Raw genomic sequence first — 24,953 nt, forward strand, 5'->3', positions numbered from 1 at the left:
TTTTGGAAATAATTTCATTATGTCAATGCCCATGACTTTTATAATTCAAATTTGAGATAATAGTTGAGGATTGCTCAAAAATTGAGTACCATATTTGGTTTTTCTGCCCTCAAAAATCTTAGAGCATCAGTTTCTTTCTTTACATGATCCAAATGGCTGAATGACTATTGTATTTGCATTAGCAAATACAGTTTCTGTAGCCAGTATGTACCAAGTGCTATTCTAACCTCCTCCTGAGCAGAGCTGATGACTAATCCTGTGTGTTAGTAATAATTTCAAAAGTGGATAAATTCTAGTTTAGGTGAGGTTATAGGCAGCAATGCTTTTGGAAGCTTTATTAACAAGAATTAATTTAGAATATGTTTTGTATACCACAGAGATACTTTGTTTTCCTAAGGGGCTTCAGAATTACTGTCATGCATGTAGACTCATAAAAATTAAGAAGATTCTGTATATCCTTACATGGTGTGTAGCTTATAAAGTTTTTTTTCAAACTCTGATGAAAAAATAAGTCTGTAAAAGCTAATTGTTCTGCTCCTTTTCCTTTTCATCTTGTCTTCGTAAAGTTCTTTCATCTTCCACAGTGTTACTGTAAAAAAATTGAACTGCTAGCTTAGGCTATATACATATTTGCCTTTGAAGTAATAGGTTTGCTCTGCAGGAGTCTTCCCTTAGCTTTGAGAAGCTCTTATTGCTGTTTCTCTCATCCATTATTCTCTTGTGAGGCACCTCATTCTCCTGGCAGAAAATAAGATGTAATGCTCTTAAGATGGGTCAGGTAGGAAGACTTGTCTTTCTCCCTGCCTCTGCAGCTCATGCTATGTCTGTGTCTGTATTCTTCAGCTGGGATCCCCAGGTGTATTTTTATTATCCTGCTTAGGCTCTCCCCCTGCATGGGGGTGCCTGTGAATGCACCTCTGTGAAGCTCCTTAGTGCCATTGTCCATGGATTATCACTGGCAGGGTTAGACTCCAGCAGTGGTGGGCTGGCCTTTCTAAAAAGGGCTGAAGTTAAAAACCTGAAATACTGAATACATGACTCTGAATGATTCGAGTTGGGTAAGGCTGAATTTCCTTTTCTATTCCAGGCGGATACTTCACAGGGATTTGAAAGCCAAGAATATATTTTTGAAAGATAATCTTCTTAAAATTGGTGAGATTTCCATACTTTTTGAAGATATATTTTCATGTGATAGAACAGTGCAGCAGACATTTTGTCAATAAGGAGATTTAAAGAAAATCATGTCTGAAATAGCATTTTGATTTGTAGTCAAATATATATTTGACAGTCAGACACAGGAGAGGCAGTGAAATCTCTAGCCTTGAGAATGCTTCAAGCTTGGCTGGATCTGGACCTGAGCAGCCTCATTTAACTTTGAGCCAGGAGTTTGAATCAGATGACCTTGTGAAGCCTCTTCAAACCCTTGTTGTTTGTGATATTATGCTTCTGTAGTGTTTTTATTTTGAAGAATTGCAGAAAATAGTTTTTCCCATTGTTTTTAAAAACTAGCAGAATTTTCTAGATGTACAGTCACTTTATCATGTCTCACAATAAACAAAAAAAAATGTATACACATATGTTTATATTAATAGATAATTGTTTCTACTGATATTTTTAGGAGACTTTGGAGTTTCTTGTCTTTTGATGGGTTCATGTGATCTTGCAACTACTTTTACTGGGACACCATACTACATGAGTCCAGAAGTACTGAAGCACCAGGGATATGATACAAAATCTGACATTTGGTGAGTAGTCATAATGCTATGTTAGTTGGATTAGGCATTTATCTCCACTAAAACTGTTTCAGGACATTGGGATCAAATGTTGCAATCCGAAGCCTTGCCTTTTGTGTTAAGAAACATGCAGCTGGCTTTTATTCAGGGTTAGCTGAGACTTTAAAGGAGAATAAGATTCAGGTCCAGTCTCTGATGTGATACAGGATGGTTGTAGACAAAGTTCAGGTTTTCCTAGGGAGGGGGAAATCTCTTTTTTTCTTGAATTGAGATTGATGAATTGAAAGAAGCAACTTTCTGTGAAACTTTAGATGGATGAGCAAAGAGTGACTCTGGCTGAGAGGATAGCAGAAGGACCTTCTTAGGAACTAAATTTAAGAACATTAGCTCATGTTAAAAGCAAGAAAGTATTTGAAAGTGGAGCTAAAATGAGAGTTACTGTGGTGTTAGAAGAAAAACAAAGAGGCACTCTGTTTTAGAAGAGGCTCAAATGTAGAAAGAATAGTGTTAGTTCTGCGTTTAGATGGCACAAATTCTTGAGATCAGGACTTCTGAGGTGATGATTAAAGGATCAAGTTTGGGAGCTGAGGTCTGTTGAAAGACTTTTGGTACTTTTAGGTGTGCAGGTACTCTTCCAATTCTTCTAAGACGAAGAAGGATTTTTTTGGAATGGCAAAAATATTATGCTTGTTTATATGTGTGTCCTAAAGCATCTCATGTTTTAAGATTACAGTTAAAAGTATTGAGTTTTCAGATTTTATTATAGTAATTTGTTTAAGAAGTTTTGTTTTTTTTATGAGGTGTTTCATTGTTTGGGTTTTTTTTCTGTAGGTATGTGTATCAAAAGATAAATTTTTTTGATAAATATTTCAAACCAGGAAAGTTCCTGCCTAAAACATTTGGCCCCTGAAATATAGTTTGATTGCTTGATAATTTACTCTAGCTTTATCTCAGTTCTGCCTTTTCAAAATATCCTTGTGGCTGCAGGATATAATTCTAAAAGCAGAGAACAGTCATCTATATCTTCAAGTGGTAGCAACCATTTTTCACAGTTGACATATTCAGTCCACACAACGGATATGTCAGGAATCTCATCTCATGGCCTTTGTAGCTGACTGCTATGGATTTGATGTCAGATTCTCTCTTGTTCATTTGTAGCAAATATCAGGTAATACATGTAGTCAATAAAAATATATTGGGAGAAGATTTCAAGTGAATAGACAGGGAAGCCTGCCTTTTGTGCTCTTCTACTGTAAGGAATAATTTATTGCAGTGCAAATAGAAAGTAAAATACATGTTGAAGTTCTATTGTGGTTAGTAGTATCAATCCATATAGGTCATCCAAGTTGTACAGAGTAAGCATAATCAGAGTTTGGTCCAATACTTTTACAAGTCCTGTGTTGATCACACTTTCAAAATTTACAAAAACACAGAAAAAAGCCTCCCATCCCAAACTCAGTAGCTACCAGCTTTCTGCTATACTTTCTGCCTTCTGTGATCTTTCCAAAGCATTACCAAGAGCACTCACTGGAGGATGAAACTGCCTTCAACAGGAGCTTCTTGGCTCTCACCGTGAGGCCAGTGAGAGCCAAGAAGGAGGAGGGGGTATGCCCTGACTCAGTACTTCCCCAGCCCACAAACCCCTGTTTTGCTGAGCCAGGAAACTCTTCTGATCAGGACTCATGTGTTTGATTGATACTCTTATCTTTTAATCTTTTAATAATGATTCCATTTGACTTTTTTTCCACTGTCCCCATTTAACAGGGGCCAGAAGACAAGAGGGCACTGAGCTCACAGGAGAGCCCACCCTGAAGGCTCCAGGTGGGATTAAGTCCTTGGGCCACTGTGCAGGAGGTTCTGATGCTCATGAAGACTCAAAGACTCATAGAATGCTTTGGGTTGGAAGGGCCCTTAAAGATCATCTCATTCCAACTCCCCTGCCATGGGCAGGGACACCTTCCACTAGATGAGATTGCTCAAAGCCCCATTCAGCCTCACCTTGAACTCTCTCTCAGTTGGAAGTTGTTACCCCTTGTCCTATCATTACACAAATTTGTAAAGAGTCTCTCTCTGGCCCTCTATCACTTCATGTGCTGCAAGGTGCTCAAAGGTCTCCCTGGAACCTTCTCTTCTCCAGGCTGAACAACCCCAACTCTCTCAGCCTGAATCCATGGAAGGGGTGTTCCAGCCCCCAGATCATCTTTGTGTACCTTCTCTGGACTTGCCTCAACAGGTCTGCATCCTTCTCATCTTGAGGGCCCAGAGCTGGATGCAGTACTCCATGTGAGGCCTCAGAATGGTGGAGTAGAGGGAAGAATCTCCTTCCTCAGCCTGCTGGTTCCAACCAGGATGGGGTTGGCTTTCTGAGCTCTCAGCACACATTGCCAAGTCATGTTGAGCTCTTCATCAAGCAACATCCTCTAAGTCCTTCTCCTCAGGCTTGCTTTTCCATTCTCTGCCCAGTCTGTATTTGTGACCTAAGTGCAGGACCTTGCAATTTTCCTTCTACTCCATAAGGCTGGCACAAGCTCACCTCTCAAGTCTGCCAAGCTCCCTCTGGATGACAGCCCTTCCTTCCAGCATGCTGACCATACCACGCAGCTGTCAGCAAACTTGCTGAAGATACACGCAGTCCCTCTGTCCATGTTGCTGACAGAGATGTTAAACAGCACAGTTTGTTGACCTCTGAACACTTTCAAAGACTTGCCCAAGTCTTTTATGTGTGGATGAAGTGACATTCTCTCTTTAGACTTGTCTTCCTGATCTCCAGCAGGATTCAAAAATTTGCACACAAAAATTCAGACTTACAATGTTCCCATGTTAAACACAATATAATGTAAAATATCTTCTGGAAAAGACAATTAATGCTGTCTCACCTTGTTATCATGATCCTCTCACTGTTCATTTCAGTTCATTGGAAAGACCTTAATTTCTGCTGCATTACTGATGTGCTCTAAAGAGACACTGTACTTTTCAGGTTCACTGAAATGTTCTGCGACTGGCTTTTCAAAACTGGCTTGAATATTCACAGTGCAGCAGCTGGTGCAAGAAGTACTGTCCTTTATAGCCCAAGGTCATTAGATGGGAAAAAGCTTCATGTTTTACAGTTTTTCCCCATGGAAGTTCTGCAGTTGGTCTCAGAGAAGTGGCAGCATTTATGTTTTATTTTATGTTGAAGTGTCAGGGCTGTAGTTCTTTGTTATTCCACGCTTTATGTCAAATCTAAATTCACAGGAGGCAAATTAAAGTTGGTTCCCATGTTTTCCCCAGCATCCCTGAGCCTGGACTGGCTGGGCTGTGAGAGAAAACCTTTGCAGATGACACAGTCTGGAGTTTCCTCCTTTCCAGACAAGAAGTTTCTTCAGGGAGCAGATCTCAGTTCAGCAGCTCACCACCACTGCTTCCATGGGTGCTTCCCGCTGTAGCTCCGGCAGATGGAGCAGAGTCAGAGCGGTGCCGGCAGCTGAGCCGAGACAGGGAGAGCCGCAGAGGCCAGGCTGGGCCAGGGCTCAGTCACTGCTGTGTCTCTGTGTGTGTCACTTAGAGGTTTGCAAGTTATCTAATATTTATATAGATACACAAATAAAAGAAATTAATTGCAAATAATTTTGTGACCATTCACTGGTAGCCCAGCCCAGCATGGCCCCAAGGCGCTGCTCTGCCGCTGTCCTGGTGTCCCTTCCTGCCCTCACCCCCTGTGGTGACACTGGTGCTGTTGGGGCTTGGCCAACATTGCCATGCCGTGCCTCCAGTGCTGTGGCAGAGACAAAGTGATGTCACAGTGACATGTAGATCCATTGTACCCCGTCTTCCATCAAGTACTGTCAGAGTTTGACAGAGGATTTGTCTGTTGTGTTTGCATAAATTGGGCTGCCCACACCACAGATCTTGAGGCTTTCATTATATTGTGCTTGCTTGTCTGTGCTATTCCCCCACTTTGTCTTTTTCTTTAATGTTAACAATCCAAAAATGAAGCCATGTGAAGGCTGAGGGGATGGGGCTCAAGAAGACAGCACAAGGAGTTCTCATTTAAGGGCTGATCAGTGAGTATTGAGGAAATTAAATTCACAGACATATTCCTCACAGACTGAAGCCAATGAATTCTTAAAACCTTCTGATATGATGAGACAAAGAGATATAAGCCTTAGTAGTATGTGCATTTACATTATCTGACTTTTAAAGTTGAATTTAAAGCTAGCTTGGATCTTATAACCTTTGAAGAATTGTAATGTTTTTACCAAAGATCAGATGTTAAAAGGATGACAATATTTATGTAAGAAACTTAAACCTCAAAAAAACCTCAGGGTATTTTCTCCTAAGAGGGAGGAGTTGGAGGTCTGTCAGTTGAGATTGGGGAGAACACACTGAAGCCTGTCCAGATGCTCCATTTTATGATGTAATTGAGCATAAGTAGCTTCAACGTGAACTTGTCATGCCACAATTTTGCTGAAATTATGTGCTCTTCGGGAACCTTGTCAAACCCATTCGTGAATATAGGGAGTTGTCAAAGCAAATGTGCTGGCTGGCTGGTTTAATGGCCATTTTAGAATTTTATAACATTGGCACTTATGCAGGCTAAGATTATAAAAGTAATTAAATGATATGTTTGGATCACGTGTGGATTGCTTATGGGAACTGGGAAGCAATTTCCTCCTGCTCCTCACAAGGTGCTTAGAGCAGAAATGTAGGAACACAACTGAGAAATGCAGTTTTGAGCCAAAAGCTTGCCTGCTATTTCTTTGGGTGTTTGCAGCTCAGCAGCTCTCTTGGGAAGAAATGGCCTTGTTCAGGAACCCAGGGCAGCATTTCTCAGCTTAGGAGATATTTATTTTATTTTGAGGATTTTGATCCTGCAGAAAGAAACTTTTTTCTTTTTCCTTCATTTTTCTTTACTTTTTTCCCCAGTTTTTTTCTTTCATGGAACAGATGGGATTTTCCCTGGATAGCCTGTTCACAGCCGTGGCTGCAGCAGAATGCCCTGGGCATTCTTTTAATCTTTCTCCACCTCAGGTGTAGTCAGAGTACTAAACTAGATGAATAAATCAGCTTCCCTGATGTGTCAAATCCTGTGTTCCTAATGGCTCATTAAACAATTTCTAGCTGCCAGAATCAAGCAGCTTCCAAAACATATTGATTCTGCAAAAAGGAGTTACAGTACAGTCTGTCAGGTTGGGATTTTCCTTCTTTTTTTCTTCTCTCTGGCTGATTTCCATTTTTATTTGATGCTTTCAGATGCTGTGTGCATAGGGTTTTGGTTTTTTTGTTGTTGTTGTTCTTTTTGCTTTAAGTATTTTCTCATGTAGTAATTATCTTGTTTCAGAGTCCGAACATACATCATAAATACAGATTATCATCTGTGTCTTACTGTTTATTGATTTTTTAAGTTTGAAGGCTGTTTGACAGCCTTTGACAGTTAAATCTTTAAAAACCTAGGCAAGCATTTATTTACCTCAGTAGCTGTTCTTTAGCTGGTTCTTAGCAAAAATGCTCTGCTAATGGTTTTCACATACTTGCTTGAGAAGTACCAGTGAGTAGAGCCCCCTCAATTTGCACTGGATGAAGAGTCTGGCTTTCAGCTTTAAAATTGTTTGCTCTTGTTCTTTTATTGCCAGATGGACCAAAAAAAACCTCCTCTTGTTTAACCAAAATGAATAATTGAAACTTTATTCATTATTTACTTTCAAAGATTTTTATACTGCTTTCCTGACAGCCATTCACCCATACATATTTCTTATTTATATTTCTTATATTTATGCTTTATTGTCTTACTTCTTCTGGAATCACAGATTAAATTATAAATACCACAATCAAATACAAAGATATTTAAGCTGGTTGCTACGATGACCCTCAACTTATATCTGGCTCTTACCAGAATTTTCTATGACCTTGATCAAGTCAATCATTGATCAAGTCAGAAGTCAGCATCCCTGACTGGAGAAAGACCTGAGCATCCTCCAAGGCCTGCAAAAGTCAGCTCCCCTATTTCAAAAAAATATTCATCAGAGAGAACTCAGCTGAAGTTCAAACTGTTATGAATAGTCATTATATAAAATTATTATGAGAGTGTTTATTTTGAAATGTTCAGCTTGGTGACCTTTTATGATGGCCATTAGGACTGGTGAATAATACATACTATTCCCACTTGTTTGTTCTTCAAGGTCTCTGGGATGCATTTTGTATGAGATGTGCTGTATGAACCATGCATTCACTGGACAGAATTTTTTGTCTGTTGTGTTAAAAATTGTTGAAGGTGAAACACCTTCTCTTCCTGACAGATATCCAAGCAAACTGAATGCTGTGCTATGCAGGTATGTTATTTTCTTGTTTAGCAGGTTTTTCAGAAAGTTTGGACAATTGATCAATTATTATATTTGGTTTTTAATGTTTCAGCATGTTAAATAAGGATCCTTCATTGAGACCAGCAGCAGCAGAGATCCTAAAATTCCCTTATATTGATGAACAATTACAGGTATGTAAGAAAAAGCAGTAGCTGTACACTTGCCATTTGAGTATGTATTTTGCAGAAGCAAAATGGAGGCAGGGAAAACATGGTGAGAAAAAAAGAATTTGATAGCTCTTGATGGGAGCATTAATCCAGGGGACTTTCAGAGCTATAGTACAAATATGACTGAGGAAAGAAGCCTTCATCACTTGATATGCTGAATGTATCCCCTCTTAAATGTTATGAGCAGTAAGAAAACCAGACATTTATGTATAAAAAAATGTAGATCACTTGGGCCTGGGTACATATATCTCTAAACTGTTCTTACTACTCATAGTTTTAATGAAAAGCAATGTCTTTTGCTCTTTTTGCCCAGGCTTCAGTGCCTGTATTATTTGGCTTTCTGAAAAGGTGGGGAAGGAAACTGCTTGGTCAGTTTTTATGTTAGGATGGTATTGGGTAGTAGCTGAGGATTCTGAATAACTTTAACATCAAATCTTGATGCCCCTTCTGTTTTATTTCCCTGCAGAAAATACAGTACAAGTTCACAAACATGACTGTGAAAGACAAGGCACTTAACTGTCACAAAGAATCTGCTCCTATTTTTGGTGCTGTGTAAGTATTTCAAACAGTTTTATGGGCAGTAGTATATGAAATTACAGTGTTGCCAAATAATGTCATCGACTTGTGTCTGTCATCACTTATGTCAATCTCATAGTGCTTTATGTTTAGACAAATCTATTCCCTAGAAATACAAGAGCAACCACTCCCGTTAAGGAGATGCATAATTAAAGTTTAGGGAGTAAAAAATGATTTGCAGATGAAATATTTTTATTATGTGACTGTGTAAATTGCACGTGCATGTGCATATGTTGATGTTAATTTAGTACCAGCTGGTATGTAAATGACATTTGTTCTGAAATTTTGGAGGTTTAAGCTGTCATTTTAGTTAGGTCATCATCATTTATCGTGCTGCTGTTTCTGTAGCTCCTAAAAATTGAATGTGAAAGCTGTGTTTCCAAAATGGCACCAGACTAAAAGCGTGCACACTTAAACTAATATTAAACTAATGCCTCTGTAGGCTACTGTTATTTTTGTCTTGTAACTTCTGTGAGAAATCAAGAGTGGTGATGTTTCTTGGCTCTTACAGCAGCAGTGTCTTCACACATGATCTCTCTCTTAGGCATTGAATATATATTGAATTTAATAATTGCATTAAATTACAATGCTGCAATGTTTAAAACAAATTCTAGCATGGACATTTTCATTTTGCCTGTGTAAATTAGCTTTGCAGTTTCATGGCAACTCGCCCTCCCCTTTGCTTCCCATCCCTGAACTTTCTGTACAGGTTTTGTTCTGTTGGGAGCTAGCTAGAGCAAAACCTGAAGTTTGTGATCCTGTGAGGAAGCAATGAACATCCATGTTTCTTGTTTCATTTAAATAATTGTCGAGATTTTAACAGCTCTCTGATGTTTGTTTTGAATGATTAGGTAACAGCAAAATAAGAATTGTTTTAATAAAGATTAAAACAATCCAGAACTGGCTGTGCCTTTGAGGCAATAGGACTTTGACCTCTGTTTTTGTGACCTCTGCTCTTGTACAGGACCCACAGTTTTGCAGCTGTGATCACTTTGCAGATGCTGCCAATTCTGCAGCTTGCAAGCCTCCCTTCAGGAGAGGTGACCATCTTCAGCTTTTCCAAGCAAAGTGTAGTTTGCTGTCAGTAGTAGGAAGAGAGAAGAGTACAGACAGTTGAAATCAGCATAGCAAAACCTTTTATACATAATTTCACACAGTTTAAATGCTGTCACTGTGTCTGTAGGCTCTCATCTCTACAAATTGTGTTTGTAGTTTCTACTTGTCACTTCTATCCTTAATGTCTCTTGTTGACAGATGAGTCTCTGTTTTTTTGTGAGGACAAAGTTTTCCATTTTGGTACAAATAGGTACCTTTGGTATAAATAGTTCATTGAACTTTGCAAGCCTTGATGTAAAATAAAATAATAAATATATATATTCAAGTAAATTCAATTAACTGTGAGAGGATTCCTTCCTTTTCAAATTACATATAGTTAACTACAGAGATGCTCCTTAGAGATATACTGTAAATTGTTTTGGGGCACTGAAATGTTTCCCAGATATTATGCCATGAATGTATGAATTATATCCATGTTAATATATTGTATTCATATTAATATAATTATATCCTTATTAGTTATGAGATATAGTCAGTATTTAATGCTTGTTGAAAAATAGATTATGAAAATCTTCAAGAAACTTTTAATTCTTGCCTTTATCTTGTGAACACTATTTCAGATTCTCTGTAAGCACCAAAACCATTTTATCTGCTTTGGGGAAGCAGTATTGTTACTTGCAGAATGTCTATCCAGACTTCAAATATCCTCATGCTTCTAGAGGAGACTGATAAAACCACTTTGTATTTTTGTAAAATATGTACTGCATTCTATACCTGATCCATTGTCATTAGCTAGAATGTATTGAGTCTCATCACCTTTCAAATGGACATCATTTTCTGACAGAGCTAGCATGTGGAAAGGACATTTATACAAATCCCAGAATCTGTAAGTATACTCTTTCAGAAGCAAGTTTGTGGTTTCTGAGAGGAAGAGCAAGTAGCTCTAACTACAGACATCATGCTCTTATACTATTGCTAGAAGAAAACAGAAAGTCTGCTTCTGTGCAGAGGTCCAGAGTTTCTATAAATCATGAAGCAATGAATGTCTATTTATCTTGAGGTTTTAAAATTCAGGGCATCAATCAGAGAAAAAATCGCAGGAGAAGCCTTACTGTAAGTTATCCTCACTTGTACTGCAGTGTGATTATTTTTGCCCAAGTGTTTGGAATATGCAAGAAGTCATAATCTTATAATGACTCTCATTGTACTTATGAGAGCATTAGCTGCCACTATTGTCACTGGTAAGTAAATGCCAAATAATTCCTGCAATCCCAGATCTAAACAGGTAAGCAAAATGAACTAAAAATGCATGAAAAATGACAGAGAGCAGAAAAAGGGGAGGAGAAAAATATTAAACATAATGAATTCCCCACATCTGCTGTCTTGCAGCAATACTCTAGTCCCAGTGAGTGTATCAATACTTGCTTGCTGTGGTGTTCTCCTCAACCATTACCACTTTATGTTTACTTTTTTCTCACCAGGAATGCTTTTTGCCATGCAAAACAAAAAGGTTGAGTCTAGTTTGTTCTGGCAAAGGCCTCTGATGGCATATTTTAATCTATTCTCACTCAAGTAATAAATTTTAAATATTTAAGTAAGTATAAGGCTGTACAGGTTCAGTTTCAACTTGAATGAAAAATTGCCTTTTCCCCCATGAGATTATTTTAATTTAAATTAGAGTTTTTTACAGGAGACAAGAAATATGTCTACATTATTCATACTTGAAGAGTTAGTTCCATTCTTATGAATAATTGAAGTCTTCTTGTCTTTGTCCTTAATCTTTCATATTTCACACTAATATTCATATCTTTGCACTATTTGAAAAACATAATGAATCTTCTCTGCTCATTTATTAAAATCCTGATTTCAAAATGATAGTCCAGAAGGGGTGTTACAATTTGTATAGTTACAAACCTGGCCTCTTAGATTATCAGAAGTGAATTTATCTCATAAGAGCATAAACAGTAATTTTAAATGAATACTTGGTATTATAAATACATGGTATAATAGATATATATTGTGTAAGTGAAGGGAGACTGCCAAGGCATTTCAAACTAGGGTGTAATTTTTGTTTTAATTACTGGAGGATGTGAGATAAAAATCTGAGATTAGTATCCTTTTTCTGATAAAGGAATAATATTGCTCTCCTTGGTTGATAAATACAGCTGAAATACGTAAGTCAATAATTCATGCTCAGCTTTCAGAGATGGTCTATGGAGACCATTTTACCTGTGAACTCTTATTATTGATTTGGACCAGAAATTCAAGAGGAGAACATTATAATTATATCTGTCATTAAGGACACATAAATATTCTCATTTATTCCAGACAGCTTGTAACAATCAATGTAAAATGTACAAGCCATATTACGGCTCTCATTTAATGACTGCCTTTGTACTTGGAATATGCCCAATAATGAAGCCTGACAGGGTAAATATTTCACTGTGCTTCAATATTTATTCTTTTAAGGAGATGAATCTGCCTTTTTCCATCCTCACCTGAAATGAATCACCCTCTTCACAAATCCAAGTTTAAATATTTCAATTTAAAGAGGCATTTGCTTTCCAAACCCAAGTCTATTTAGTCTGCTATAGTTCCAGAGACTTTCTAATTATTCCATTTGAAATGTCACTGTGTTTCAATATCCAGTCAAAATACTGACTATTTACATTTTTATATGAAGATGGGTTTGCTTGCATTCAATTTCAGGCAGAAGAAAGTTCATTTGCAAACTCTGCAGGAACTTTCTGAAGTTCAGAAAATGACACCGCGGGAACGAATGCGGCTGAGGAAATTAAATGCTGCAGACGAGAGGGCAAAGAAGTTGAAGTAAGTTGTGCCCTAACCATGCAATTCTCCTCACCCAACAGTCTAATGGGAGAGTTAGAATTGTAAAGGTAGAAATAAAAATAGTGTGGGTCTTCAGCTACTCAAAATCAATGAGGATTTGGGTGACAATAAATGACACTGATTATTTATGTAGGAAAGAAATTAGAACATTAGACCAAAACTGGTGCTTCGAGTACCATGGTTCTGGTTAAATAAATATGTGAGAGATTTTCAAATGTCTTACAGTAGGAGGCATTTTTTAAATGACTGTTGATGTTAAGAATTGCACAGTCTGAGGAGTCAGACATTTAGCTGCAATCCAGCTTTTGTCAATTGTTTTGGCCTCAGAGGTTGTCAAAAGATCAAATGGGGATAATGGACATGTTGTAAAGTGTTTATGATTGATGTTTTTTTTCATTAAGTGAGGCATAACAAAATGTTTTGGAAGAGACTAGGTACAGTTTCTGATGAAATATGAGAAACAACTGGAAGACTTTGTTGGGGGTTTTCGAACAAAAACCAGAATATACTGCTTTGATGACACATTTGAAGCGAAGAACTAAGACCTTCATGTCCTTTTGGAAAGTATGTCTGAAGAACACTTGTGTCTGATTGGCATACATAAATTGATTCTCATTTTAAAAACCCCTCTCCTTGAACTGAAACCGCTGTATAAAAAGTATTAAATTTAACACCTCTTCTGCATGGTGCTTTCAGTAATATGGAAAGCCAATTCTTCTACTAATATGAAATTGGTAAATAGTAAGTCTGTCTCTTTCAGTTTTTAAAAATTAATGGAAATCAGAAAATAATACTAATTGCAAATACAAATAAATACATTGTTCTAGTTTGGTTTTCAATTTCATTGCTTTCTCACATTTTGATGTTTTCTGATGAGATTTTCATATTTTTTCTTTCCCCCAAAACCAAAATGAAATATATTTGTTTTGTAATATGAAGGCAACATTAATATTCAGACCTTGTTCTCAGTCATGAACCTTTAAAATGGATCAATATTGAGCTCTAGATCATTATCAGTTGACTCTGGCTGAAAATCTAATAGCAATAGAGATTGGAAACTATGCAAAAATTATACCTTCTCAAGCTGGAGATCTGCTTCCAGCAGTGCAAATGCAGAGATGGGTGGGAAGGGAATGTATTAATGGAAGTTGGAAAGACTGCTTAATGTATCACCTCTCCTGAGTGGCTCCACACAGAAACTCACAGTTACCAACTGGGCCCTAGAGGAAGAGTTCATAGCACACAGATGTTGCATGCCTGTTCACAGCTGAAAGGTTCCTGCACTACCTGGTGGAATAAAGCCAAAAGTATTTGGAAGAACTAGAAAAGACTGGGACTAATAATTTACTCTTTCTTAATTATGTTATGCAAGTTGTGAAGGTAAAATATGATAGGGTTTGGAAATAAGGTCTGAAATCTCCTTTTGTGTTCATGATAAAACCTGAGTAGATGCCATGAATATTTGGCAACATGAAAATCTCAGTACAGAATTTGTTTTCCCATGTCTGCTTTTAGAAGATCCCTTTGTGCATGCCCTGATATAACATTCTAAATACAAGTGTTCTGTATTTACAGGCAGCTGGCAGAAGAAAAATATCAAGAAAATATCAAAAGAATGCAAGAATTCAGGTCCCGTAATTTTCAGCAGCTGAATGTCAATGTCCTACACGTAAGTATGGGCTGTTGCTTTGGAGGTCTCGTTTTTGTGCACCCAGTGTATAGCACTTTTCTGTTTCCCACATGCTTTCTTTAGCACTAGAGACACAGGCCTGTTCTGAGACTAATAACTGGGAAGTGCATCAAAATCTGAACTGCTTAGCTGAACCAGTTGATCTGTTGAGGCAAAGTACATTCAATTATTCAGATATGATTCAACAAGCTCTCTATTCATTATACAGTTTTATTTTTTTCGGTTACCTTTTCCTAATTTGCCCTTAAGTCTAAATCTGCTCTCTGAAATGTTTTTACTGACTGTATGACATTGAAGTTCAAAATACATTTCTTTTCAAGATGTTTAGTTGTAATCCTTTAAACATTTTATATTTGGTGTGGCTGAGGGTTCTTTTCATTTGGCTAAGCATATTAGCAATTCAACTGGCTTTCTAGTAAGAATGAAGCCTTGGAATGACTCCCGGAATAAGTTGTCCTTTGCTTTTAAGCAATCTGCAACAGAAGATGAGCCAGTTCAATTCTAGCACCACATCCTATTGTAGAAAGAAAAGGGTCAGTTTGGAAATAGTTGGTGAATGCATCACAGAAATAATTTTTTGTGTGCTTGGTATTCTATCTTTTCTTTTGTGTATCCTCTGGTTTCTGTTTTCCATTGTGTGGAGAAAAAAATATATATTAGACTTGCTTCTTCTTATGGCTGAGTCACTATAATAATTTACAAAAATGTTAGGATTTTATTTTAGTATTTGCCTAATGCATGTTCCAGGAATTGTGTAGATCAGGGCAACCATTGTATTGTGATTGTGCTGAAAGCTCTATTCCTGTTTCTCCATGCTCTTTCATCATTTGACTTAGGAATCTGCTGAGCAGACTTCAAAACACCTCATTCATTCTCAGCCAGCCACTATGGGCAACCATGTGTCCACAGGCCAGGATGAACCAAGAGGGAATGGGACAAGTGAACTTGGCATGTCTGAACTTACAGACCACGGTAAGAATTCAAAATCTGATGTTAAAATGAAAATTCCTGGCAAGAAAGATTTGTCCCTTGTAGTTTATATGCAGTGGGGAAACTGCAGCATAAAAAGTGGTAAGATTTGTAAAGTTGTCAAAAAATGGCAAAGAGAGAAGGACATTAATCTGGGTGAATGTATGTACAGCAGATGTATAGCAAGGTTACATGGCAGAAGGTCTGTGCTCCCAAAGATTGAGTGACCTGTGAGTGGAAGTAGAGGTGAATGTACTCCCTCCAAAGGAGAAGCTGAATTAGGAGGAAATAGCTTAAACCTTCCACATATGAAATGATTTGCATTAGAAAAGCATTTCCTAAAACTCACCTTTCTAGTGAAAAAAAGAGTACAAGAATTCAAAGTGTTTGCACCTTTGGTACACTTTGATGCCATTTTCTTTATCTTTAACAATGAGAGGAGCAGATGGAAACTCTTTAAACTCTGCTTATCTATATTGTCCACAAATACTTAGCTATTGTCTAAAGAATATGAAGTACTATATAACATGTTTTTCTGTTATAGACAAAAAATAGTCAAGCTTTTTGAAAAGTGTCAGATTGTAGAAATCTTGTGGTCAATGAGGAGAATATTTTTAGGATGACATTTATATGGTTTTGTCTAAAATGTTCTGGAGTAGTGTCTTAGTCATACATTTAAAAATTATTGTGTGAGCACTATTATGGTGAAACATTTTTAATCAGATTAAAATCTTGCAAATATGCATCAATATACTTTAAAGTAGGAAGACTACTTTAATAGCACTGCCTTTTAGTGTTGGTTTATGTGCATCTGTGAAAGTATAGGTCATTAAATTAATGGCATCAGAATCACTTTGCTTGTGGTGGAAGTGTTTTGGGGTTTTTTAATAGCAAATGGCTATTTTTTTCTTTCAATGTACCCTCATTTGTGTCTGTGTGGTTGGCTTGCTGTTTCACAGCACGAGGAGAGATGGATGACCTGTGTAGGAGAGAACCCAGCTTCTAGAAATACATCCTGAGGGGAGGGTGAGGAAACGTGCAAAGGGAGGACTGAGAGAAAGCAGTGAACGTGGGTGAGAGCTGGGCTGGGAGAAACACACACAGACTCCTAAATAGAAACAGAACAACATGCTTGGAAGGAAAGAAACTGATTTTTCTGCCTTTAGAGGTCATTAAGCTTTTAAACTATAATGACAGGAATGAGATGCATTTGTATCTGTGATGCAAAAGCTGGGTCAGCCCATTGTGCAAAACTGAATGCATGTTTAATTGCTTGTGCCAGAGTCTCTGATGGAGGAGTGGTGGGTTCATGACAAAAAAGAGTTGTGGATGAGCAAGAGAAATTACATGGTTTCTTTTCTTTGCTTTCTGAATACCTTGTTATTCCTGAAGCTGATGTCAAAGCTTGTTCTTATTCTATTCAGTATTCATGCTCTTCTTTTCTTTAAGCATTTCAGTGCAACCATGCATATCCTACATGTCTAATTATTAAGTTATTAATTGCACCTTTGCACTTGAAAATGTAGAAACTGTTCCAGCTATTGATTTTCCAACAGAATTTAGTTCTTGATCAATGGCTATACAAGAATAAAAGGAAAAAAACACTTATAGGAAGGCTATAAAATGGTTTTAGCAAGTTGTCTTACGTGTTAATTAATCTTGCTGACCCTTATTATGTTAGCAGAAGAAGTTAGCCTGTGAGAACCAGACTAATAAGCTCCTAGTTACAACTAATCACTCAGAATATTTGGAAAGGAGAGAAAAGGCAGGAGCAAGTTTTAAATTACCAGGGCAGACCTAAAATATCATCTCAAGAAGAGCTGATGAGGAACAGCTAGGGATAGTAGCCCAGACTCCGCAGGTGTGGGGGAAAGTTCTGAGTATCTGTGGCTCATAGCCTGCAATCCTAAAATTTGCAATATGAGCTAAAGAGAAGAGCAGGGTTTGGAGTATTGAAAGATCAAACTATTAAAGGATTAAAGAAAGAAATAGAGAATAAAACACCTTGCACTCCTCTTTCAGTGAAAATTATCTAAACCATTATTGAATCACAGTTGTATGTCATTGTGGAAGGTGTCAAATACAAAGCTTAAGGTATAGCTTTAGTGAGTAGTTTTGAATACTGTGGCATTCTGAGTCAGATTTAGTAGTGGTGGTTACACTTAACTGAAAGTCAGGAAAAACAAGGCAGTGTAGTTAGATAAACAAAACCCAATGTGTCAGTTTGGGGTTTTGGACTTCACAGAGGACAAAATTTAGCAATGGCAAAAGTATTTAACTGCTATAGACATCCCTGGGAAGTTTAAGCTTCTCTCCATGTTTATGTAATCAGCAATGATATTCTGAACATTTTTATTTTAACTCTTAGCCTTGTAAATTTGAGAGACATTTGAAAGAGTTCTTTGAAATCACCTACAGCTGACCAATTTGTTAGTCTTCAAGCATATTTATTTCTGGAATATGAAAGATGTCAGTGAACCCTGTGGTTTTGATGTGGAGATGAACTCATTGAACTACAGAAAAGCTTCCTCAATACTGTTTACAACTGGTACAAGTTCTTGAGAATCTTAAAAGAAGTTATCAGACTGTTATTCCAAAAAAGAAATGTTGCAGGTAATGTAAATACTGTTTCTTTAGAATTGTTAAGATGCATTGCCTTATTGCCTTGCAGCTTAACTACTTCTCTCCTCCTGTGCATAAACCTCTATAAACTTCTATACTGTTCATATGTTTTAACACTGGTCACTTTTAGCATAGCTGGACCTTCCATCCTTATTATCTCCTTAAGATGCTTCCTAGCTCTTACCTCAGAATCTCTAATAGATTTTTTTGGTTTTTAATGCCCTAAGTTTTGAACTCGCAACTCTGTTCTTTGAGTTTCCTCATTTTCCATTATTCCACTTCTCAGGGTCACCTAGTGTTTGTTCTTCTATTATCCTGGTTCTGGGACTTGGTCTCTCTAGCTGGCATGCATACTAGAATGAAGGATTCTTTTGGTTTGGCTATTAATTTTCTCCACACTGCAGATTTTCAGAGAGGTGGGCAGGATAGCATTACTTGCAATACTGAAGATTTAAAAATGCCCTTTAGACTTCTATTTCTCTGAAGGTGCTATAATAAGTTTCTGAACAGTTTTGCATTTTTAATCATACTATCTAAAATAAGCAAATATTCTCCTTATAAAAGACAGACAGTGGAGTGGCTAAGAAGGACCTAGAACAAAATGACTTCTGTGATTACTGTTAGCCATATTAAGTAAATAACTGAAGCATGTTGATTGTATCATTGGAACAGTAAATGTTTTTACTATATTGTTTCAGCTAGTTAGACCACTAACATGTTCCTTAGAAGACTAAACCTTTGTAAATAGAAGAAAATGAAAAGCATTTTTGCTCATTTGCAAGTCTTTTATCTAATAGTTTTAATCTGCATTGAGTTTTTAAATTGGTTAATTTGAAAACAAAACTTAAATTATTTTTTGCTAATGAGATATTTATGGAAAGACAAATGTTTTATAGTTGTGTTTAATATTAGTTGGAAAATGTTGATATCTCTGTCTTATGTGTTCAGGATTTTATGGAATTGTCATCATACAAATAATTTAATTCTATGGCAGACAGTGCAGTTAAGTATATATTGTACTACTAGGAACAGTTTTCGGTTACTATTGATATCTTTGTGTCTCTTCCATCTTCAGTTTCTCCAAGTACATGCAAGAGACAAAGGAGCTGAAATAAGATTTGTATAGAGATAGTACACAGAAACACTGAGCCACTGTCAGTGTTGAATTCAAATATTTGTGTGTTGAATATACATATATATTTATACATCTGTACATTTTGTTTCCAATGAGCAGTGTAAAATGGAATAGCTAATGAATAGTATTAGGAATAGCTCATGGTTAATAACTGAATTCCCTTTATATTTTGATTTGGATGTTTTGTTTTCTGCTTCATTTCTCCAGTTCATTTTATTGATTAATTATTTCTGAATATTAAAAAGCATATTTTGCAGGTCATGGCAATGATGCAGGAACAAGCAATGCAGAATGTGTCAGGATAAACTTGTACCTATGTTTCCTGTTCTTTCTGAGGGTTAGCTACAAAGTAAATTATTCATCTTCTCTTGTTATCATCAAAAAGAAAAGCCACCTAGCAATAAATTGCTTAACATCACACACCCACCCACACACCCCCCTGTCTCTTAAACAATTTTTTATAGAAGCTATCTCCCATTTGGACTAGGACAGATAGGTCAATGTGTATTTTTCTGGAGATTATTGCATTTTCAGTGCATATACTTATCTTTCAATAGTGGGTTTGTGAAAATACTGGTGAGGCAAATTATATTGTAGTGCTGGCAACCAGAGGTCAGTTCATCTAATAGAAAAAAACCCAACAAAGCTGTGAAAAAGAACTCTGCATATTAAACTGCTCATTTCCATTAACGATAATGACTGCAGCTGGAATAAAATAATTCATTTTATAAAACATAAGCAAAATATTACCAACAAGATAATAGGACCATCCATGACCTACAACCCAGCCTGGCTGCTATGGATGAATATGGTCAGTGTCTTCCTCTGCCAGTTAGAACAAGGCAGCTCCAGCTGGGCAGGTTCATCACATGTTTCATGTTTAATGATGTGGTCTCCTATAAAGCTACTGGAACCATCACAAAAACAATACATTGTTTCCTAATATAGCATTATAAATCTTCTTCATCTTCTAATGTATCTGATTGAGATTGTCATCCACTTTTCTGATTCAAAAAGAATAACCAGAGACCCCTTATCCAGAGAACTGGATATCAACACTTTAGGATGCAGAAAGTCATCTTTGCCCTAAGTTTTCCACTGATAGACCACCTCAGCTTTTTTTGTGTGCTACTACACACTGGGCTAGGTAATGGCAGATCTCTCTCTGCATCACATTAATTATTTAAGTGCAGGTAGTTTCACCTTGGTTGCAATGTCTTCTAACAAAGCCAGATTTTACAGCATAGTTCCTCTCAATTCTTTGTACAGATATTGAATAAATTAAGAAACACCACTTATGGGGACTTACTGTAAAGAATCCAGAGAAATCTCTATCAGACCCTGCATTGTACCCATCTATGTGGGAAAGTAGTGTGGAATCTCAGAAATTTCTTAGTTTACTACATAGAAAATCCTCTAAGTTGAGGAGTTGAGTCTTTGCAGCTGAAAATAGCATGAAGAGCAAGCCATAATCCTGTTATACAACAGTAATAGCTAAAGGTTCAGGGTTTCTGATTCAATTTCTACAGTAGAACTTGCCTTGAAATTGGCTACAAAATCATAAGCTGTATCTAAAAGTGCTTCAGGATAATTCAGTGCAATTCCAGATGCAACAAATCTGCCATGTCCTTATGATCATTGTTGATCCTCCTGGTTTGGATCAGCATTTACAGTTGAAAGATAAACTGGATACAAAGCTACCAAAGGCCCAGACCTTTTAGAGGAACCATAAGGAGAGTTAAATTCCACAAGCCACACTCTAACAAGCATGAAAACTTAAAACTATGCACTGGCATTTGTGGCTAAAATTGTAATTTTATATTAATATCAATCTCACAGCTGATGAGACATGGTAAACAAAGGTGGAGAGGATTTATTTTTTTAAAAAGATATTCAAGAAATTATATATGTATCTATATTTTTAAGGACTTCTCTTTATTATACCACTTCATTGCCTGGAATGAAAGAAAGCCAAAGCAGAACAACACTGGACATAAGGGGCACTAATAAAATATTATATCCTGCATTTTTGGATTGCCAGATGGGGCTTCCGTTGTGTTCACATCCATTTTTGTAGGACTCCCAACTCTTCATAAACTGCTACTGCAGTTAATAAACATGGTTTTGTGTGGGAAGGGGTCAAGTTAAAAGAGGAGAATAGCTTCAGTTAAATACTTGTGGTATTTAAATTCTTTGTGCAGAAAAACAAAGTAACAAATTAAAGCCATATGAATAAAGGGATATATTATATGATCTCTCTGATCTCTATTATATTGTTTTTTATTTCTGTATATTGCAAAGATTATAATTTGTTGAATTCATTAGCTTAATATTTTGAAATACATTACACCTGGCAAACCCCTGATTTCATTACAGTTTCAAAATAGCTAAGTAAGTTACTGTAATTGTGTGCATTATTCCTATGTCTCCATGGCTAGTTTTAAGTTATGGATACATTGCTTTGACTTTCAAGTGGGCAAAGTTCAGCTGGCCCTCAAATAGGAAATGTTCACACATTATAAAATACTCTTCTTTTTTCCTAGCCCATTTTTTTTACAAACTGTGTTGAAGGATTTTCAAGGTAGTTTTGTAAATCTTGGAAGGTTAAAAACCTGTAATATTTCTGAGAAGATCTTCCAGCATCTTTGTGTGCACACCTTTGTTTTGGTGCCTGTAAAATTGTACTTGTTCATACTCAGGGGTAACTGAGTAACACTCTTTAAGATGACCATACAAGTGATCACACTGCTCAAAGGCTTTAAGGAAAATCAAGTCTTGTCTTGTTTTTCAGTCTGGCAAGTCAAAACAAAGCAGAATAGTACTTAGAATAAATGACATTATGCACCTTTCTGCATTATTCTTGTTACATTATCATTTTTACGTTATCCTTTGTAACCAGGAAATCTTGTCTCAATTAAGAGGACAGAATTGCTGTGAGTTCTGCTGTGGTTAACCATTGGTTTTCTCTTCCTTGTGGTTACCCTACTTCCAGGATCCTAAGGCTTATTCCCTGACTTGCAGCAATGATAGCGTGGGATGCTTGTGGGGAGAAACTCACTGGTTTAGTTCTGGCATTTGCAATTCCCAGTCCTACACTTGTCCTTGGAACATGGGGTGACAAACTCCTGAGACTCTTGCAGGATCTGAGGGTGTAGTGTGCTCCTCTGACCTCCTCATCTGTCTCTTGTTTTCATTGCTCGGTTTCACACTGAGCCCAACTTGTCCCAGATTCAATTAAAGCAATACTAAATCCGCTTTACTATAGCAAAATCAAGGTTTAATGAAGTTTGCCAGTTATACCCAGAAAGTGAAAATTTAATCACTGCTTTTTTTCCTTTTTTATCATTGACTAAAGCATTATTGTTCTTATTTAAGAGGTTCTTCCCTTGAAGTATTGCCTTTGGAGAGCAGAAGTTGAACTGTAGCCCAGAGCTCCTCAGGAAATCTTTTCCAAATCTATCTACTTTTCAACATGCCTAGCTACTAAAATATTTTCATAGCTTCACAAAAATTCATAGCTTGCTTCTTAAAAGAAGACTTTCACTTGCAGATTCACAGAGGGAAGCTTGCAAGAGTGAAGTCTTTACACAGCAGTTATGTAAAAAAAACCCAAACACTTTCAGTATGGGGAGAGCAAATTATATTAGTGTATAGCTCCTGCTTTTTTCCTAATCTATTTTTTAGACTGGTTTATTTTGGCATTGATAAAGAGAGTCTATTTCAAAATTCACCTTGGTCAATGACTACAATTAAAATTATTCTGTCCTGTTCTTTTTAAAAATGGCACAGGAATTCCCTTCACTCCTTCCAAAGTATTATGTTAAAAAACATTTATGAAACCCTCTGTGAATTTAGGAAGCAATTAGAAGCAAGTGCGCTGAGATTGTGCTAGTCAAAAAAAATACTGCATGCTGGATTCTATAGCAGATCCTTCCAGATAATTTCAGTGTTTTAAATCTTTCTTAGAAAGATGCTAGTTTCTATTCCAAGTTGTCCTGCATGCAGAGCAGCATAGCTTTACACTGCAGATTGGACACGAGGTTAAACTGATGTAAAAAAAGATGCACCAGGATTTTGCTGCAAACAAAGCATCAGTGAATAGAATGGTGTTGAAAAACATTTTATAAGGACTCCCAGTCCAGCCCCAGTTGCAGTTTTATGGCTTATTTAACCAGCTAGAGGGCATTTCTGGGGAGCTGAGACAAATTATATGGTGATACAAGAAGCTGGAGCAATTCCAAGTGAGGAAGAATTTGCTCTGAAAGAAGCTGTAAGTGCTGAATTAGTTTGTCTGTTCTGTCAGTTTAGCTTTCACTGCATGTGGCTGTCAGACAACTGGGAGGAGGGAATGAGAAGGTGACAGCAGTGAGGATCTTGGTTGAATTCTCCTGCTGTATTTTCTGCTTCACAGAGCAAAGTGTGCCCCTGTGATCTTGTAAATATGTGCTTTCACAAGTGAATTTCATCTAGGGGTATAAGGGCTCAACATCTTTTTGCTTGGTTGCAATCATTTGCTTGTTTTTCTTACTTGTTCAACATGTAACTTATATTATTGCTTATATCTAAGTAAAATGCATTTTGCATCTTTGCTACATCCAGATTCTTGTGTGCACAACTGCTTACACCAAGGTTGTTTCCGTTTGTTTTCTTCTCTTTCTGTAACTTCTGGTTATGAAAATAGCCTCAATTTAAATTTTAATCATGGCGTTCTTGAACCAAATCTCTGGGAGAAGGAAGAGAGTCTCTTAAGGGGCAGATTTTGTGTTAACATGTGGACTTTTTCCTTCCCAACACTCTTGTCAGACTGAAAGGGAAAGTGTCAGGAGATCAGCATCCACCAGATTCAGGACGAAATCTGAGTTTTTATTGGAAAGTACGCTTTGATAAAAAAAGGTTTAAAATAACTCAGGGAGTAAGATAGTTTTGAAGTTGATGTCATTAGGTCACTTTTTCTTCAATTTACATCTCTTGGTCTGTTCCTGCTGGAAGCAGTGCAAGTAGTAGGGCAACTTTTAAACTAATAAGGACTCTTAGGCATAAATGAAATGGCTTCCAAACCTCACTAAATGCTCCTTGTTATTGACTAAATCACTATGTTGTTCTTTCTCTTTGTTCACCCCTCATTGCTAAAAAGATTTCTGAATATTTGGAAGATTTTAGGTTTGCTGAACTTTTAAACCATCTCTGAAAGGCAGCATGGCTTCATCTTCATTGTCATTGCCTACCAGAGCTCCCATTTCTGTATATGTGACAACTAGGAAATCAGAACAAAAAACAACAAGTTATTCAGAAAACTAGGGAAAAATGCAATTAAATTCTTCCTTCTTGCTGTTCATTTTTTGTTAACCACATCTTTTAATGTCTTCTATTTTCCTCTCATGCTCTGTCTCTTTACTTACTGAAAAAATACCAGGTAGTAGAATGTTTAGGGGAAAAAACTGTGTCCTTCAAATAAGATATTTCTCTTAGAAATTTAATTTTGTTCAAAAAAAAAGGTAATTTTTCCTTGGATAAACACTTTGAAACTTGCTACTTTCTTTCTAACATCAAGTAGTAGATGATTTCCATAAGGCCACTCAGATTTACACTCCCTGTATGTCTTTTTCCAGCCATTTCATAATAGGTAGTTCTTCATTCAGTGACACCCATAAAATAATTGAAACTTTTTTGCTTTTTTTAAAATGCAAAGAGGAGAACTAATAAAATATTACTGTTTAAATTTGGTTATATTTCTAGTTCTCATTTAGGAGAACTCATTTTACTTAATGTAAAGCTGCTCATGGCCATGTCAGAAGATGAGTCCTTTAGTGCTTCTCC

General features: G+C 36.8%; 1 protein-coding gene across 10 annotated transcripts in view; it reads left to right on the plus strand.

Annotated features, from left to right (window-relative positions):
* NEK11 (NIMA related kinase 11) overlaps window positions 1–24,953 on the plus strand; it is an 82,126-nt gene that overhangs the window by 26,115 nt on the left and 31,058 nt on the right. For all 10 annotated transcript variants that reach the window (XM_064704775.1, XM_064704776.1, XM_064704777.1 and 7 more), the window contains 8 exons: window positions 1,088–1,152; window positions 1,619–1,745; window positions 7,892–8,041; window positions 8,124–8,202; window positions 8,705–8,790; window positions 12,580–12,699; window positions 14,296–14,389; window positions 15,247–15,382. In XM_064704775.1, the coding sequence (XP_064560845.1) occupies window positions 1,088–1,152; window positions 1,619–1,745; window positions 7,892–8,041; window positions 8,124–8,202; window positions 8,705–8,790; window positions 12,580–12,699; window positions 14,296–14,389; window positions 15,247–15,382 (857 nt within the window). The remainder of the gene's footprint in view (window positions 1–1,087; window positions 1,153–1,618; window positions 1,746–7,891; window positions 8,042–8,123; window positions 8,203–8,704; window positions 8,791–12,579; window positions 12,700–14,295; window positions 14,390–15,246; window positions 15,383–24,953) is intronic.

The sequence above is a fragment of the Zonotrichia leucophrys genome, chromosome 2 (assembly GCF_028769735.1).
Source record: "Zonotrichia leucophrys gambelii isolate GWCS_2022_RI chromosome 2, RI_Zleu_2.0, whole genome shotgun sequence".
Classification (NCBI taxonomy): Eukaryota; Metazoa; Chordata; class Aves; order Passeriformes; family Passerellidae; genus Zonotrichia; species Zonotrichia leucophrys.